Below are 18,056 nucleotides of genomic sequence, written 5' to 3'. Positions count from 1 at the left end.
CTGGGCGAGAAGGAGACAACTGTTGGTGCCATAGTAAGAAAATGGAAGAAGTACAAAATGACTGTCAATCGACAAAGATCTGGGGCTCCACGCAAAATCTCACCTCGTGGGGTATCCTTGATCATGAGGAAGGTTAGAAATCAGCCTACAACTACAAGGGGGGAACTTGTCAATGATCTCAAGGCAGCTGGGACCACTGTCACCACGAAAACCATTGGTAACACATTACGACATAACGGATTGCAATCCTGCAGTGCCCGCAAGGTCCCCCTGCTCCGGAAGGCACATGTGACGGCCCATCTGAAGTTTGCCAGTGAACACCTGGATGATGCCGAGAGTGATTGGGAGAAGGTGCTGTGGTCAGATGAGACAAAAATTGAGCTCTTTGGCATGAACTCAACTCGCCGTGTTTGGAGGAAGAGAAATGCTGCCTATGACCCAAAGAACACCGTCCCCACTGTCAAGCATGGAGGTGGACATGTTATGTTTTGGGGGTGTTTCTCTGCTAAGGGCACAGGACTACTTCACCGCATCAATGGGAGAATGGATGGGGCCATGTACCGTACAATTCTGAGTGACAACCTCCTTCCCTCCGCCAGGGCCTTAAAAATGGGTCGTGGCTGGGTCTTCCAGCACGACAATGACCCAAAACATACAGCCAAGGCAACAAAGGAGTGGCTCAGGAAGAAGCACATTAGGGTCATGGAGTGGCCTAGCCAGTCACCAGACCTTAATCCCATTGAAAACTTATGGAGGGAGCTGAAGCTGCGAGTTGCCAAGCGACAGCCCAGAACTCTTAATGATTTAGAGATGATCTGCAAAGAGAAGTGGACCAAAATTCCTCCTGACATGTGTGCAAACCTCATCATCAACTACAGAAGACGTCTGACCGCTGTGCTTGCCAACAAGGGTTTTGCCACCAAGTATTAGGTCTTGTTTGCCAGAGGGATTAAATACTTATTTCCCTCTGCAGAATGCAAATAAATTCATATACTTTCCACAATGTGATTTTCCGGATTTAATTTGTGATGTGCTATCTCTCACTGTTACCAATAACCTACCCTTCAATTATGGGCTGCTCATGTCTTTGTCAGTGGGCAAACTTACAAAATCAGCAAGGGATCAAATACTTATTTCCACCACTGTATACTATATTAAATGGGTCACTTACCTTAAAAAGATAAATATGTCAGGCCGCCTCCCGACATGACACCTCCTCACAAAGACTCTCATTCTGATACACTTGAAGTATTTCAGAATGAGAGTCACCTTTGTGTACCTGAAATATATCGGAGTAAGAGTCTCTGTGAGGAGTCTAGATCCCTGATACAGTGTGGCGAAACATGACGTCACTTATCTTAACAAAGAAAAATATGTCAGGCAGCCTCCTGACACAACGCCTCTTCACAGAGACTCTCATTCTGATATATTTCAGGTACACACCTTTGTGCGGAGCCTAGAAACATGATGCAGCATGGCAAAACATGGCGTTGTGTCGGAAGGCTGTGTGACATATTTATCTTTTTAAGATAAGTGACCCCATTTAAATATATCTAATATCCTCTCATGAATATGTCATAATAACACTCTGTAAGTCACATTGAGCCTGCAAATAGGTGGGATAATGTGGGGTACAAATGTAATAAATAAATAAATAAAATAAATAAATAAATTATATATATATATGATAAAGAAAAGAGATGCTGAAGACATGTATGAATATATGAATACATGAAAATCGGGTCAATGAAGTGGCACCAACTAGTTATACAGATTGCCTTATGCACCTTCTGATGATCCAACAAAAAATGTAAAAATGTATTACTTTTATGTGAGTAGTTTTGATATAGATATTTTATAATCTATGCATATACTCTGTGACACCACCCATGCTCCACTCAAACTATGTAGGTGACATAAAAGTACACGCATTCTTGTCACTGTGCATAACTCATAGGGTAATTTTATAAGAAGCCACTTAACGTGCAATGAATCCTTTGTAAAATTATCCCAATATTGTTTTCCTTATAGAAACACAATTTTAAGACACCATGTTACATACTTGCTGAGTCTTCTTTTGCATGAACAGAGAAACTGTATCTGTCAGCTCACCTTCAGCAGATACTGGTTCAGTTTTGCGTGATCGAACTGTAACGGTTGCAGTCTTAGAGAGATCGGTTCCTGTTCGCCAGACTCGAACTTCAATGAAGCTGGCACTCTCATCAACATAGTAGTCAACATCTCCAAAGTAGAAAGCAGGTTCTATTAAAGGAAGAATACATTTTTAATCTTTCTTTTTAAAGTCATATTTCTTTCTAGATGTTTAATAAAGATAAGCTCTATAGAACACAAATGCACAAGCTGGGAACTGAGGTTGCATCTTGTTCTTTATACTGGGTTAAAATTACCATATATATGTTCAATGTAATGGGCACAAATTCATGTTATCAGTAATACGCACCAATGTATGCTGTTATTTGGTAAGGCTATTCACTATAGTGCAGTCAAGAGGGGGCAGACTGATTTTACCATGTACAGGTTAGTAAACTGGCTCTATTAAATAATAGGACCACAGCACTTAATGCACACACCTTTAGTAGTAGTACTACAAGATCACCACTAGGAACTGACTGTGTATTTTGAATCCAGCAACCTAGGGGGCAGGCGTGCCTGGAGATTGTGTCTCCCTGTGATGTACCAGGAATAGGCTTTGTAGGTCCAGGGTGGATTAAGACGAGGTGGGAGTAGGGCTCTTGGAAGAAGAGAAGGATTGGTCTGAATGGGAAGGGACCTTTGTTGATTGGGGCGGGGTTGGGCATAAAATATTTGAAAGGTATTAATCCACAAACGAACCTTTTCTGGAGACAGGAAGGCGATAGAACTAGAGGACATGAATTGAGGTTGAAGGGGGGCAGACTCAGGACTAATGTCAGGAAGTATTTTTTCACAGAGAGGGTGGTGGATATGTGGAATGCCCTCCTGCGGGAGGTGGTGGAGATGAAAACGCTAATGGAATTCAAACATGTGTGGGATAAACACAAAGGAATCCTATTTAAAAGGAATGGTTCCGTGGAATCTTAGTGGAGATTGGGTGGCGACGCCGATAATTGGAAACAAAACGGGAGCTGGGCAGACTTCTACGGTCTATGTCCTGATCGTGACTGAATAGATAGGGATGGGCTGGAATGTAAATTTTAAGGGGCTTCGATGTTAGCTTCAGAACTTAGTATAAGAACAGTACTGGGCAGACTTCTACGGTCTATGCTCTGAGAAAGGCAAGGACAAATCAAACTCAGGTGTACTTATAAAGTATCACATACCATGTGACACAAATCGGGAGATGGCTGGCCATCTCCTAAACCCGGCCAAATCGGTATAATCAAAAGTCGATTTTGGCTGGCTTCAACTGCTTTCCGTTGCAGGGCCGGCCAAAGTTCAAGGGGGCGTGTCAGCAGGGTACCGAAGGCGGGATGAGGGCATGGTTAAGAGATAGCAGGCTTTGGCCGATAATGGAAAAAAGAAGGCCGGCTCTGACGAGCACTTGGCTGGCTTTACTTGGTCCATTTATTTTAGGACCAAGCCTCAAAAAAGTGCCCCAACTGACCAGATGACCACCGGAGGGAATTGGGGATCACCTCCCCTTACTCCCCCAGTGGTCACCAACCCCCTCCCACCCCCCCAAAATTTTTTTAAACATTTTTGTGCAAGCCTCTATGCCAGCCTCAAATCTCATACCCAGCTCCATGACAGCACTATGCAGGTCCCTGGAGCAGTTTTTAGTGGGTACTGCAGTGGACTTCAGGCAGGCGGACCCAGGCCCCCCTTACCTGTTACACTTGTGGTGGTAAATGGGAGCCCTCCAAAACCCACCCGAAACCCAATGTACCCACATGTAGGTGCCCCCCTTCACCCATAAGGGCTATGGTAGTGTTCTACAGTTGTGGGTAGTGGGTTTGAGTTTTTTTGGGGGGCTCAGCACCCAAGGTAAGGGAGCTATGCACCTGGGAGCAATTTGTGAAGTCCACTGCAGTGCCCCCTAGGGTGCCCGGTTGGTGTCCTGGCATGTGAGGAGGACCAGTGCACTATAAATGCTGGCTCCTCCCACTACCAAATGGCTTGGATTTGGCCGAGTTTGAGATGGCCGCCATTAGTTTCCATTATCGGCGGAAACCAATGGCAGTGATCTCTAACGCCGGCCCAAATGTTGAGATTTGGCCGGCCCTGACCGTATTATCGAAATGAAAGATGGCCGGCCATCTTGTTTCGATAATACGGTTGGGTGTGTCGCTTTACGGGGCTGGCCTTAGAGATGGCCACCCATATAGATGGCCAGCCCCGTTCGATTATGCTCCTCCAAGTTACTATTACTATTAGGAAAACCACTGGCCCACTTAACAATGCTTCCAGGTTGAACACAATTTATGTTACTCATTCACTGCAGGAGTTAATAAAATGACTCCTGAAGTACATTAATCTTTGGAAAAATGCAATATTTTGTTGCAGCTTAGTAAATAACCCTCATAATGCCATGGCTATCAAACAAACCTCTCAAAGAAAATGACTTCTTTCCAACGCTTGCCATTTATTTTTTAAATCTTCAAATGGATTAAATAAGACAATTCTCATTCCCACTGCATGGTTAGAGTTTAGATTAATTTGGCTTAATATAACTTTTTAAAATTGCTTTTATGACTTTTGATGGAGTCAGTAGCAGCATAAAGTGGAATCATGCTTATATATGAGTCACAATAGAAACCATAACATCAAAGCAACTAGCAACAGATGTTGTTAATTCCTGAAACTCGTACATGCAATATTTACACCACTTGGTTCCCAGACTTATAGTGTTTCATTTTTAGGTTTTTCCAGATAGTGTACCTTTCTCCCCCACCCATATTTTATTTTTCAACAGTATGGATCAGCACATTTGTTCCACAAAAATAAAGCAAGTCTGAAAATATGGATGTTTAATCTTTTCACCTACTTATATTCGTATATATCCATTTTTTCGACCACTTCCCTTTCTGGATAAAAGTTGGATGTAGATAAAACAAATTGTCTGGATTCAACTATTTTTGGGAGATTCTTTCATGTTTCATTTTCCTCCACCTTTTATTACTCCTCTCTTTTGTTTGTGATATTCACAGGATCTAACTGTGGCAACAGATAACTGAGGGGCCCTTTTACTAAAGGGTTGCCGTGTGGCAACCCGGAACTATTTTCTTTTCTTTGGTGTGTTTTATTTCTATTTATTTCTTTTAAAAGTCGACTAACACAGCTACTACACCACTTTATTCAACGAAGAAGAAAATAAAAGGAACAGGCATGGGGGACTAAAAATCTGCATGAGCTATGGAGATTGTTGAAAACACCGTTTGGGAGTCCAGATAAAATGTATTCCACAAGTTAAAACAAAATTTGAGAGAAGACTGAGGGTCTATCAGTATGGTTATGTGGCAAAAGGTTTTCCAAATCTGTCTAGCGACCTCACCGCAGTCAGGTTTTCTGGCTGTCAGATGTTCAGCGCTGCGTGTGTGTGGTAGCGCTATACAAATGATAATAATAATAATAATATCCATCCTGATTATGCATTAGATAAATTTCCATGATTTGAAAACCCAGTACATTCAAATTGATGTTGTGCAGCATATTATGAAACACTGGGGTCCCTAGGACAAGTTTGAGCCTTGTGTGTGTGTGTGTGGGGGGGGGGGGGGGGGGGGGGTCGTGACCACCATTTCAGAATTGGGAATGGGCCGGGCGCTCCTGCTCAGGTCATTCCCATTTCCTGGAATGGTGGCTGCAGCGTCCCGCTGCTGCTGTGGAAAGTCGCATCCGCAATTTTTTCAGCGCTGCAGAAAGGGGCAGTATAGAAGCCGAATTGGATTTAGTGGTGGTCACGGAGACATAGTAGTTCAGACAGAGCCATGACTGGGATACAGTTATACCTGGCTATAAACTATTCAGGAAGGACAGGGTAGGAAAAAAGGGTGGAGTGGTATTATATGTTAAGAATAATATTAAAGTGACAGAACTGAAGGGCGAATGGAGTAAGGAAGAATCACTTTGGATTAAACTGGTAAGAGGGAAAGGAAAACTACTATTACTGCTATTTAACATTTCTAAAGCGCTACTAGGGTTGCGCAGCGCTGTACAATTTAACATAGAAAGACAGTCCCTGCTCTAAGAGCTTACAATCTAAAGGACAAATGTACAGTCAGACAAGTAGGGGTCGTCAGACTGGGGCAGTCTAGATTTCCTGAAAGGTAAAAGGTTAGGTGCCGAAAGCAACATTGAAGAGGTGGGCTTTGAGTAAGGATTTGAAGATGGGTAGGGAGGGGGCTTGGCGTATGGGCTCAGGAAGTTTATTCCAAGCATAGGGTGAGGCGAGGCAGAATGGGCGGAGCCTGGAATTGGTGGTGCTGGAGAAGGGTACTGAGAGGAGGGATTTGTCCTGTGAGCGGAGGTTTCGGGCAGGAACGTAAGGGTAGATGAGGGTAGAGAGGTAGTGAGGGGCTGCAGACTGAGTGCATTTGTAGGTACATTTGTACTCCGTGCTTTCCCACTCATGGCAAGCTCAATGCGGCTTACATGGGGCAATGGAGGGTTAAGTAACTTGCCCAGAGTCACAAGGAGTTGCCTGTGCCTGAAGTGGGAATCGAACTCAGTTCCTCAGTTCCCCAGGACCAAAGTCCACCACCCTAACTACTAGGCCACTTCTCCACTCTTTCCCACTCTATTGTCTTTGGCTACTCTTGTACTTTAGGTGCCAGTGTGTGAATGGTGAGTGTAAGATTGTCTGTGTAAGTATGCGTATGACCAGGTTATCTTATTAACCTTAGGCAAGCTAGACCATGCAAAAAAGTCAGAGAATTCCTGGCATTGTTCATGTCACCTCAAATAGGCAAAGGTTAAGACGAATGATGAGACCTGAGAGAAATTGAATACAGAGTGTGGTGAGCCTGACACGGTCAGGAACTAACTAACATATGAGTTCACAGTAACAGACTGTCAAAAGCAGTCAGAAATAAATCAAAATTCATTTTCTAAGTTCATTATCCAGACCAGAATAAATCTTACTTCAGTATGTTTTTAATTTGTTCTGGAAGTTACAGATGTGGTTTTCTGTAGCAGCACAGCGATATATTGGAGGGCTAGTACGTTCCCACCTTAGTGAATTCTCTTTTTTTAACTCTGATCTGTGAAAGACTCCAGCAAAGGTGTCAAAATAACACAACAGAAATCATTAGCAAAAAGTTCTAAGATGCAACATAATTTTATGAAAGATTGTCATACTAAAAAAAAATTCACTTCCATGAAGCTTATAAACTAGAATGCTGAGGTAGGCATTCTCCCTGTGTTTTGCATAAGATGTTTGTAAAATACATATGACACCAGCAAATATATGGGCGTTTGTTGGAAGATAGGGCAGAAGCAGTGATACAGTGGGGGAAATAAGTATTTGATCCCTTGCTGATTTTGTAAGTTTGCCCACTGACAAAGACATGAGCAGCCCATAATTGAAGGGTAGGTTATTGGTAACAGTGAGAGATAGCACATCACAAATTAAATCCGGAAAATCACATTGTGGAAAGTATATGAGTTTATTTGCATTCTGCAGAGGGAAATAAGTATTTGATCCCCCACCAACCAGTAAGAGATCTGGCCCCTACAGACCAGGTAGATGCTCCAAATCAACTCGTTACCTGCATGACAGACAGCTGTCGGCAATGGTCACCTGTATGAAAGACACCTGTCCACAGACTCAGTGAATCAGTCAGACTCTAACCTCTACAAAATGGCCAAGAGCAAGGAGCTGTCTAAGGATGTCAGGGACAAGATCATACACCTGCACAAGGCTGGAATGGGCTACAAAACCATCAGTAAGACGCTGGGCGAGAAGGAGACAACTGTTGGTGCCATAGTAAGAAAATGGAAGAAGTACAAAATGACTGTCAATCGACAAAGATCTGGGGCTCCACGCAAAATCTCACCTCGTGGGGTATCCTTGATCATGAGGAAGGTTAGAAATCAGCCTACAACTACAAGGGGGGAACTTGTCAATGATCTCAAGGCAGCTGGGACCACTGTCACCACGAAAACCATTGGTAACACATTACGACATAACGGATTGCAATCCTGCAGTGCCCGCAAGGTCCCCCTGCTCCGGAAGGCACATGTGACGGCCCGTCTGAAGTTTGCCAGTGAACACCTGGATGATGCCGAGAGTGATTGGGAGAAGGTGCTGTGGTCAGATGAGACAAAAATTGAGCTCTTTGGCATGAACTCAACTCGCCGTGTTTGGAGGAAGAGAAATGCTGCCTATGACCCAAAAAACACCGTCCCCACTGTCAAGCATGGAGGTGGAAATGTTATGTTTTGGGGGTGTTTCTCTGCTAAGGGCACAGGACTACTTCACCGCATCAATGGGAGAATGGATGGGGCCATGTACCGTACAATTCTGAGTGACAACCTCCTTCCCTCCGCCAGGGCCTTAAAAATGGGTCGTGGCTGGGTCTTCCAGCACGACAATGACCCAAAACATACAGCCAAGGCAACAAAGGAGTGGCTCAGGAAGAAGCACATTAGGGTCATGGAGTGGCCTAGCCAGTCACCAGACCTTAATCCCATTGAAAACTTATGGAGGGAGCTGAAGCTGCGAGTTGCCAAGCGACAGCCCAGAACTCTTAATGATTTAGAGATGATCTGCAAAGAGGAGTGGACCAAAATTCCTCCTGACATGTGTGCAAACCTCATCATCAACTACAGAAGACGTCTGACCGCTGTGCTTGCCAACAAGGGTTTTGCCACCAAGTATTAGGTCTTGTTTGCCAGAGGGATCAAATACTTATTTCCCTCTGCAGAATGCAAATAAATTCATATACTTTCCACAATGTGATTTTACGGATTTAATTTGTGATGTGCTATCTCTCACTGTTACCAATAACCTACCCTTCAATTATGGGCTGCTCATGTCTTTGTCAGTGGGCAAACTTACAAAATCAGCAAGGGATCAAATACTTATTTCCCCCACTGTATATGTGGAAAAAGTGTGACACCATTCAGCAATTTCCATGTAGAAATTCCAGCTTTTATACATGGAACTGCGATTTTTATTACTTCCAGATATATGGGCTGGCAATTGTCCATGCCAAGGATGGAGCAAAGGCCTAAAAGCCTTGAATAAAGTACTGGGGGAAAGGGCAAATGTCCCCTTGACAACTCATTTCAAGCCCTAGCCAACAAAAAAAATGTTGCAAAACTTATATATGCCTTGGAGGAGGACAAAAGCCAACAGGGACATTTTTTGAATTACACATGTATTTTCCCTTTGTAAAATAGGAGTTATGGGGGTAATATTGAGCCCGTGAAAGTAAGCAGCTTATAAGTCGCTTCCAGCCATGGGCTGACCTAATCCTGGATAATCAATGCCGGTGAATGCACAGTTCCTGGAACTAAATATTTGGGTATGTCCGCTGACCTGGAAGTTAACTGGGCACCAGCCGATATTCAGACCGGAGCCTGGTTTACTCACTGCGTAAAATTAGGACAGCTGTTTTGGTGTCCTAACTTTATATACTTAGGGGACCTTTTACAAAGCTGCAGGAGAGTTAATGCGTGGGTAGCGCATGCCAAATCAGCACTACCGCCTGTGTAGCTCGTACACCCGGCGGTAATTCCAAGTTTGGTGCATGGCGAATCCCGCGGTAGAAAATATTTTTCCAATTTCTACCATGGGACATTCCCGGCGGTAATCATCAGCACGGCCACTTTGGCACGCGCTGCATGGTTGCCGCATGGGTAGCACATGAACTCTTACCGCTAGGTCAATGGCTGGCGGTAAGGGCTCAGGCCGTAAATAGGCGCATACTAGTTTTAATTTTTCCAGGCACATTAAAAATGGTCTTTTTCCTAGCCGCGGTAAAAAGTGGCCTAGCATGTGCCAAAAAGATGCACCCAACTACCGCAGGCCACTTTTTACCGAGGCTTTATAAAAGAACCCCTTACTTATCTGGTTAGAAAACTGAATATAGCCGTTAACTGGATAAGTTGCTGGTTATGGAATGGCTGGGTTAGCAGTAATAGTCACCAGCACCACCAGGTTAAATACTGCTGAATATCTGTGGATGGCTGGCTCAACGGGATTTAATTGGGCAGGAGCATCTCCTGCCTAGTTAAACCCTTTTGAATTTACCCCTACCATTTTTTTGGCCTGTCTAAAATATAAACACTTCCACGCCTTTTACTCTGGGCCACCTACTTGTGTGAATGATGATACTCTGAAATTACCATTTACACATCAATGCAATCTCTATGTGTCAATGCGACTATTTACATATAGAAAAGCTGCACATATCGTTTATAACAATTTCCTATGTTATATACATTTACCCATGCCAACAAAGAGGAGGAAAAGGACCTCACGAAGCCGTGAGAAACAAAACAAACCAGTGAGGTTGCAGTTCCTACAGTTTCATTATTTACATTGGTCAACTATACGGCCAATTTTTGCAGCGTATCCACAAGACAGAAGATTACTGAAGAACTTTACTACTAGATCCTCACAACAATTTATCCTGTTATCAAGCCTTACTTTACAATATCAGAGATTAATCAAGACCCCTGAGGCAGGCCTTCGGGCCGAAACACGGCCGTGTCGGGTCATTTTTACATTTTCTCAATAAAGCATCTTTTTTATCCTCCTTGGACTTACCTCACTGGTTTGTTTTGTTTATACACATTTACCCTCAATTCTATATATGGCGCTAAAAAGTGCACACTAATTTGTACACAAAATTTAACTGAATAACGAGCCAATTAGTGCCAATAATTGGATTGATGCTAAATGGCAATAATTGGCAATAATTTGAATTTATGTGCACATTTTTATAGTTGGTATTCTATAAAGGTGCACGCGTAAATTTTTACGCATGGATTTGAATAGGGGGCATGGCCATGGGAGGGGCATGGGTGCATCATGGACATTTCCTTGTTTATTTCGATTATGGGTCAAAGACGTCCAAGTATTAGGCACGTCTGTAAAAAAAAACGGCGTTCTGTTTGATTAAACGGACAATCACAACGCAGTGGGCAATATGCCCTGACTTCTTGGTTATTTCCATTATTCCATATTACACCCATAAGAACCATTCTGACCCCTGAGGCAGGCGTTTGTACGCCGAAACACGGCCCGTGTCAGGACATCTTCAGATTAAAGGATGGCCGTTATCTCTGTCCTGAAGGCCCAGTGTTGCTTTTTTTCCTGTGTCTGGATATAGTTTGGGCATACCTTGAAAAACATAAATGCATTTCTTAGTTATGCTTAAAACGTTTTGTCCTGTTGTGGCATCTACACCTACACTGAGTCATGCATAGCTATCAGCTATCTGCTCATTTGTACCTTGAGTTTAAAAAACTATTGGGAGGTGGGAGAAGGAATTGTGCTTGGGTCTCTGGTGCTGGAAACCACTTCAAACATGATGTTGATTCCCTTGGCAGCAGCTCTTTCCAAACTGGGACTTAACCCATTTATCTATGTAGATGACATCACTATCTTCATCCCTTTTGGGAAAGACCCAAATGAAATAACTAGTAAGATCCGACAAGGCTTTAGCACCATGCTAGACTGGGCCAACTCGTTTCGATTCAAAATCAACGCCAAGAAAACACATTGCTTGATCCTCTCCTCTCGCTTTAACAAACTTAGGCCTCCTACACTAATCACTCCTGAGCTCGTCCTGCCTATTTCGGAGTCCCTAAAAATCTTGGGAGTCATAATTGATAGATCTTTGACACTGGAGCAGCATGTGAACTCTGTGTCAAGCAAATGTTCTTCTCACTTTGGAAGCTTAAGCATATCCAGCCTTATTTCCCTAGAGAGGTTTTCCGCAGCCTAGTTCAGTCCCTAGTTATAAGTCGTCTCGATTACTGCAACAGTATCTACGGGGGATGCACATCCATGTTACTAAAAAAACTGCAAACTGCTCAGAACACGGCAGCTCGACTCATCTTCGGTAAATCGAGATTTGAAAGTTCAAGCCCACTACGTGAGAGGTTGCACTGGCTTCCTGTGAAGGACCTTATCGTTTTCAAGATCTGTGCATTGGTGCACAAAATCATCTATGGAGATGCTCCTGCTTACATGGACGCTCTCATTAACTTGCCACCCAGGAACTCCTGCAAGTCAGCTCGCTCGTATCCAGTGGCGTTCCTAGGGGGCGGACACCCGGGGCGGCGCCCCGCCCCCCCGGGTACAGCACCCCCCCACGATGCAGCGTGGACCCCCCCGGGTGCAGCACCCCCCCACGATGCAGCGTGGACCCCTCCGGGTGCAGCACCCCACCACGATGCAGCGCGGACCCCCCTGGGTGCACGCCGCTGGGGGGGGGTGCCACAGCGCGCGCCTGCTCAGAGTTCCCTGACTTCGCGCATTCGCTGCAGCTCCCTCTGACCCAGAACAGGAAGTAACCTGTTCCAGGGCAGAGCAGAGGGGGAGCTGCAGCGAACACGCGAAATCAGCGATCTCAGAGCAGGCGCACGCCGCGGCACCACCCAGCAGCGTGCATCCGTGGCGGACCGCCCCGACCCCTTGGTACGCCACTGCTCGTATCTCAATCTCCACTATCCAGTTTTCAGTGGCCTAAAGTATAAGACTATGTATGCTTCCTCTTTTTCTTATCTTAGCACTCAATTCTGGAATGGGCTGCCCCAAGTGGTCAAATTCACCACTGATCACCCGACCTTTAAGAAGCGGCTCAAGACCTTCCTTTTCGGTAGAGCATATGCCGTGAGCCCTCCTGGTGCCTCATCCTTCTGAACCTCGGCTGCCACAGCGACAACTTGTCACCTTCCCCTCTCTCCTGCTCTCTCCTGCTGTTCCTCTTTCCCTATTACGCCTCTAATTACTGCTTTTTGTAATATTGTTATTTAATAGTCTATTGTACACCACATTGAGCCTGCCCATGGGTGGGAATAATGTGGGATATAAATGCCATAAATAAATAAATAAATAAATGAAAGTTATTGATCTTGGAGCTTGGTTCTTGAATTTGACTCTCCTTGGATATGCAATTTTGAAAAATCAACACTTACATATACAGGTGGCTTTGCTTACCCATGTAGATAGCAAAATGTGAATGTGTAAGTGCCGCTATTTGAAAGAACAATGCCCGAGTGATGCCACTCTTTTTTTTTTGTAATATGGCTATTCCCACTGTGGGGTGAATTCTATATATGGCGCCAATCAGTGCTGAAAAAAAATGCTATTCTATGCGCTGAATTAGAAGAGTCCATAGTTGGATACCAAATTTGAGACTGAGGAGATGAAATAACTGATATTTGATCTTCCAAAACTGACTAGGAGAAAAGCACTACAGCAAAGTTATCAAGGCCGGTGGTGGGAAGGTAGGGGAACTTTCCGAATCAGAACCAATAGGCTTAGCAGAAAGAAAAGGAGCATACAGATGATCAATTTTTGATTTAAACCCTTGAGCTAAGAGATCAGCCACTGGCAGAGCAGAGGCCGAGTTTGTCCTTTTACAATTAGAAAGATCAGTCAAAAGAGAAAGTAGTTTCCGGGACAGATTAGAAACAGTTCTAATTAGATTTGCACAGTATCATTTCATAGCTATTCTCAAATGAAAGTTGCACTTCAAATATTCACAGAGTAGTGAGAGTAGGTTGCTTCCTCCATAAATGCTCTGCTCACCTTTACAGTACTAGGAATGTTTATAAGCAGAAGAAGAGTGAAATCTTTGCAGTGGAACTAGTATTCAGTGCATCCCCTAAAACTGTTTCCCAACAATGTACCTGATCCTTAAGAGAGTGAGAAACAAAACTGTGGGTGAAAAAAGAGAAGAGAAGAGAAACAGAAGAAGGGTCAAGCCAATGTATGTGCCTAGTGACAGTCTGTAGAATGAAATGGTCAGACCAGGAAACCAGTGTAGCAGAAAAGTGGAAAGGGTAAACACAACCAGATCTAGGGTATGCCCTGCAATATGCACAGCATAGACAAGAGAACATGCTGGTGGAGATCTAAATCAGGTAATAGTGAACAGAAAAATGATGTCCTGGGATGTTGATCGACATGAACACTGAAATCACTCAAGATGAGCAAATTAGGAAACCTGATAACAGTGTTGGCCAAAGGAAGCAGAGGAATTTAGGAACATAAGTATTGTGATACTGGAACACACTGAAGGTCCATCAAGCCCAGCATCCTGTTTCCAACAGTGACCAATTCAGGTTACAAGTACCTGGCAAGATTCAAAAACTGTAAACGGAGGACAATAGTTTAGGAGAATATACTGAATTCTGAAATGCAGTCTTCATTCAATCCCATTAAAGTTATAAATTAGAATATTTCCATGATGCACAATATTTTCCTCCCCTGGCTTAAACACACCCCTTTGAGCACTTTTTTAGAAACTGGGATAAAATTGCATGTGCTTTGGAAGCCTCCTCATATTTTTTTTAGCCAGGTAGAACAGGGCAATCTTCAGCCAGCTCTGTTTACCAGGTAAATGGCTTTGAAAATTGCCCTGATTATGGCACTGCAAATAAAAAGCTGGTCACCTCAAAAAGTCAGCTGTGAATTCTGCTAGGAGACAGTGTGGATTAAGACAAGCCTTCAGTTTTTAAATAAACTTTCCAGCTGTCATTGTGTGTCCACATGACAAATGCTAATGCATGATAACTCACATTTCAGCAGCTTTCGAGGCATATGTGATGTGATAAATTGTATTCTGGCTCTCAAATACTTTTTATTCAGCTTTACAGTGCAGTGACTACACCTGAACTATTTGCTTTCCTATCCATTTCTGAATGTGCCTAACTAACACTTCTGTACTGGCTTTTTAACTATTTTTTAATGATGATTTACTTATTTGCACGTATGTTGTCTGTTCTAACCAAACATTATTTGCAATTCTTCTACCATATTGCTACCCACTGAACAGCAAGCAGGCGCCTGTGCGAGAGTGAGAGCTAGTGCAACTTGACATCACTAAGGGGGATGATGCTAGAGGGGGGATGATGTTGCTGCTGGGGGCTGAGAGAAAAGTAGATGATGTTGATGCTGGGGACTGGGAGAAGGGGGCTAATTCAAGATGCAAGAAGGGGGGCCGATACTGGGGGAACACATGCAAGGGTAAGTGGGGGAGGACAGAAAGATGGATGCTGACATACACAGGAGAAAAGGCAAGATAGGTAAATATTGGACAAAGAAGTAGATGTTAGAATATATTGCAGTACATGAAAAATTACATATAGGCATCTCTGAGAGCTGGAGGAAGGAGGCTAACCAGTGAGACACTGTCATACCGGGGTACAAATTATATTGTAGTGATAGGGTGGATCGAATTGGTGAAGGGGTAGTTTTGTATGTTAAGGAGGGCCTTGAATCAAATAGATTGAAAATTCTGCAGGAAACAAAATACATCTTGGAATCCCTATGGATTCCATGTGTAAAGGGGAAAAGGAGAGTGATAGGAGTGTACTACCTTCTGCCGGCCAGGATGAACAGACGGATATAGAAATGTTAAAGGAAATTAGGGAAGCAAACAAACTGGGCAACACAATAATAATGGGTGATTTCAATTACCCAGATATTGACTGGGTACAAGTAACATTGGGGCATGCTAGGGAGGTAAAATTCCTTGACGAAATAAGGACTGCTTTATGGAGCAGCTGGTACAGAAGCCAACAAGAGAACGAAAAATTCTAGACTTAGTCCTTTGGTGAAGGAGGTAATAGTGCTGGGGCCGCTTGATAACAGTGATCATAATATGATCAGATTTGATATAAGCTCTGGAGTAAGTACACACAGGAAATCCAATAAGTTAGCATTTAACGTTCAAAAAGGAGACTAATGATAAAATGAGAAGAACAGTGAAAAAAAAACTTAGAGGCGCAACTGTGAAGGTCAAAAATTTATCAGGCGTGGATGCTGTTCAAAAATACCATCCTGGAAGCCCAGGCCAAATGTATTGTGTGTATTAAAAAAGAAGGAAGGAAGACCAAACGACAGTTGGCATGGAGGGGCATAATTGAACGTCGCAGTCGAAATAGATCGCCGGCGACCTATTGTGGCGGCGGCGCAACAGCTGGCCAGAATCGTATTATTGAAAAAGATGGCCGGCCATCTTTTTTTTTCGATAATACAGTTTAACCCAGCCAAATGCCAGAGTTCGCCGGGTTTGTTTTTCAGCGATAATGGAAAAAAATGCTGGCCGTCTCCAACCCAGCGACATCCAAGGCATTTGGTCATGGGAGGAGCCAGCATTTGTAGTGCACTGGTCCCCCTCACATGCCAGGACACCAACTGGGCACCCTAGGGGTCAGTGCGGTGGACTTCTGAAAAAGCTCCCACATGCATAGCTCCCTTACTTTGGTTGCTGAGCTCCTAACCCCCCCCAAAAAAAACCCACTACCCACAAATGTACAACACTACCATAGCTCTTAGGGGTGAAGGGGGCAACTACATGTGGGTACAGTGGGTTTTGGAGAGCTCCCATTTACCAGCACAAGTGTTACAGGTAGGGGGGGATGGACCTGGGTCCGCCTGCCTTAAGTGCACTGCGGTACCCACTAAAAGTGCTCCAGGGACCTGCATACACGCAGGCCTCTAGGACTTATTGCTGCTGTATAACCTTGGCACACCAGTTGATACCTGAAGACTAATCTCTTTGAAAAAGTCCTTTATTTGAATAAGCACGTTTACTCACAGTTAACTGCAGATCAGAGGTTGTGCCCCACTGGCAAAGAGTCTCCCTGGTACTGAGATTAGCAGTAGGTCAGAGCTGGCAGAATGGTGTACAATGCCCTCTTTCAGCCACATTCAAGGTAATAACTAAGTTCTCTAACATGGGTAACACATGAAAGGGATCTAACACTGGCTTACAAAATGGCCATTACCTCATGGACTACCGGAAACAAAACAGGGCACACTCTGACCCAGTTAGCAGGGGGAAAAGCACCATGGGAGTACAGCCCACTACCCTACACCCACCACAATGCATTGCTGATGTGACTCTGCAGGGCACCTAACAGAAAAGGTGTCACACTCACCCGAGAGCCACATCACAACCAGGGAAAGGCTGTCAGAGGATAGAACACATTCTGCTGTCATGGAGGTGGGTACGGAATTTGAGGCTGGCATAGAGGCTGGCAAAAAAGGTTTTTAGTTTTACTGTTTTAGTGTGGGAGGGGGTTGGTGACCACTGGGAGAGTACCGGGAGGTCATCCCCGATTCCTTCCGGTGGTCATCTGGTCAGTTGGGGCACCTTTTTGAGGCTTGGTCGTGAAAATAAAAGGACCAAGTAAACCCGGCGAAATACTGCTTAACGCCGCTTTTTTTTCCATTATCTGAGAAAGCTGGCTATCTGGTAGCCACGCCCATGCCCGCCCATGTCCCACCTTTGCTACGCCGCCAACATGCCCCCTTGAACTTTCGCCGGCGAGGCGACGGGAAAGCGGCGATGCTGTCAAAAAAGCCGCTTTCGATTATACCGATTTGGCCGCTTTTGAGAGATCGCCGGCCATCTCCCGATTTATGGCTGGCGATCACTTTCGAAAATAAGCTTGATGGTTAAAAAGTGAGGTGAAGGAAGTTACTAGAGCAAAAAGTAAATCCTTCATAAAATGGAAGAAGAATCCACTGAAAATAATAAGAAACAGCATAAGGAATGGCGAGTCAAATGCAAAGTGCTGATAAGGAAGGCAAAGAGGGACTTTGAAAAAAGGTTGTGCTGGAGGCAAAAACATATAGTAAAACAATTTTTTTTTAGGTATATTAAAAGCAAGAAGCCAGCAAAAGAATTGGTTAGACCGCTAGATGACCGAGGGGTAAAAGAGGCCCTCAGGGAAGACAAAGCCATAGCAGAGAGATTATATGAATTCTTTGCTTTGGTTTTCATCAAGGAAGATTTGGGAGAGATAACAGTGCCAGAAATGGTATTCAAAGCTGACAAGTCGGAGAAACTGAATGAAATCTCTATAAACCTGCAGGATGTAATGGTGCAATTTGACTAATGTTTATGGAATGAGTACAGAGGCTG

At 44.0% G+C, this 18,056-nt stretch overlaps 1 protein-coding gene across 1 annotated transcript in view; it reads right to left on the bottom strand.

Moving 5' to 3' along the window:
- The window catches only part of FREM2 (FRAS1 related extracellular matrix 2), a 288,273-nt gene that overhangs the window by 79,823 nt on the left and 190,394 nt on the right, over window positions 1-18,056 (bottom strand). Inside the window, 1 exon segment of the mRNA XM_030200407.1 lies at window positions 2,113-2,262. Within this exon segment, the coding sequence (XP_030056267.1) occupies window positions 2,113-2,262 (150 nt within the window).

This window comes from Microcaecilia unicolor, chromosome 4 (genome assembly GCF_901765095.1).
Source record: "Microcaecilia unicolor chromosome 4, aMicUni1.1, whole genome shotgun sequence".
Taxonomy (NCBI): domain Eukaryota; kingdom Metazoa; phylum Chordata; class Amphibia; order Gymnophiona; family Siphonopidae; genus Microcaecilia; species Microcaecilia unicolor.
The sequence above is the reverse complement of the archived record's forward strand: the minus strand, read 5'-3'. Positions and strand labels throughout refer to the sequence as shown.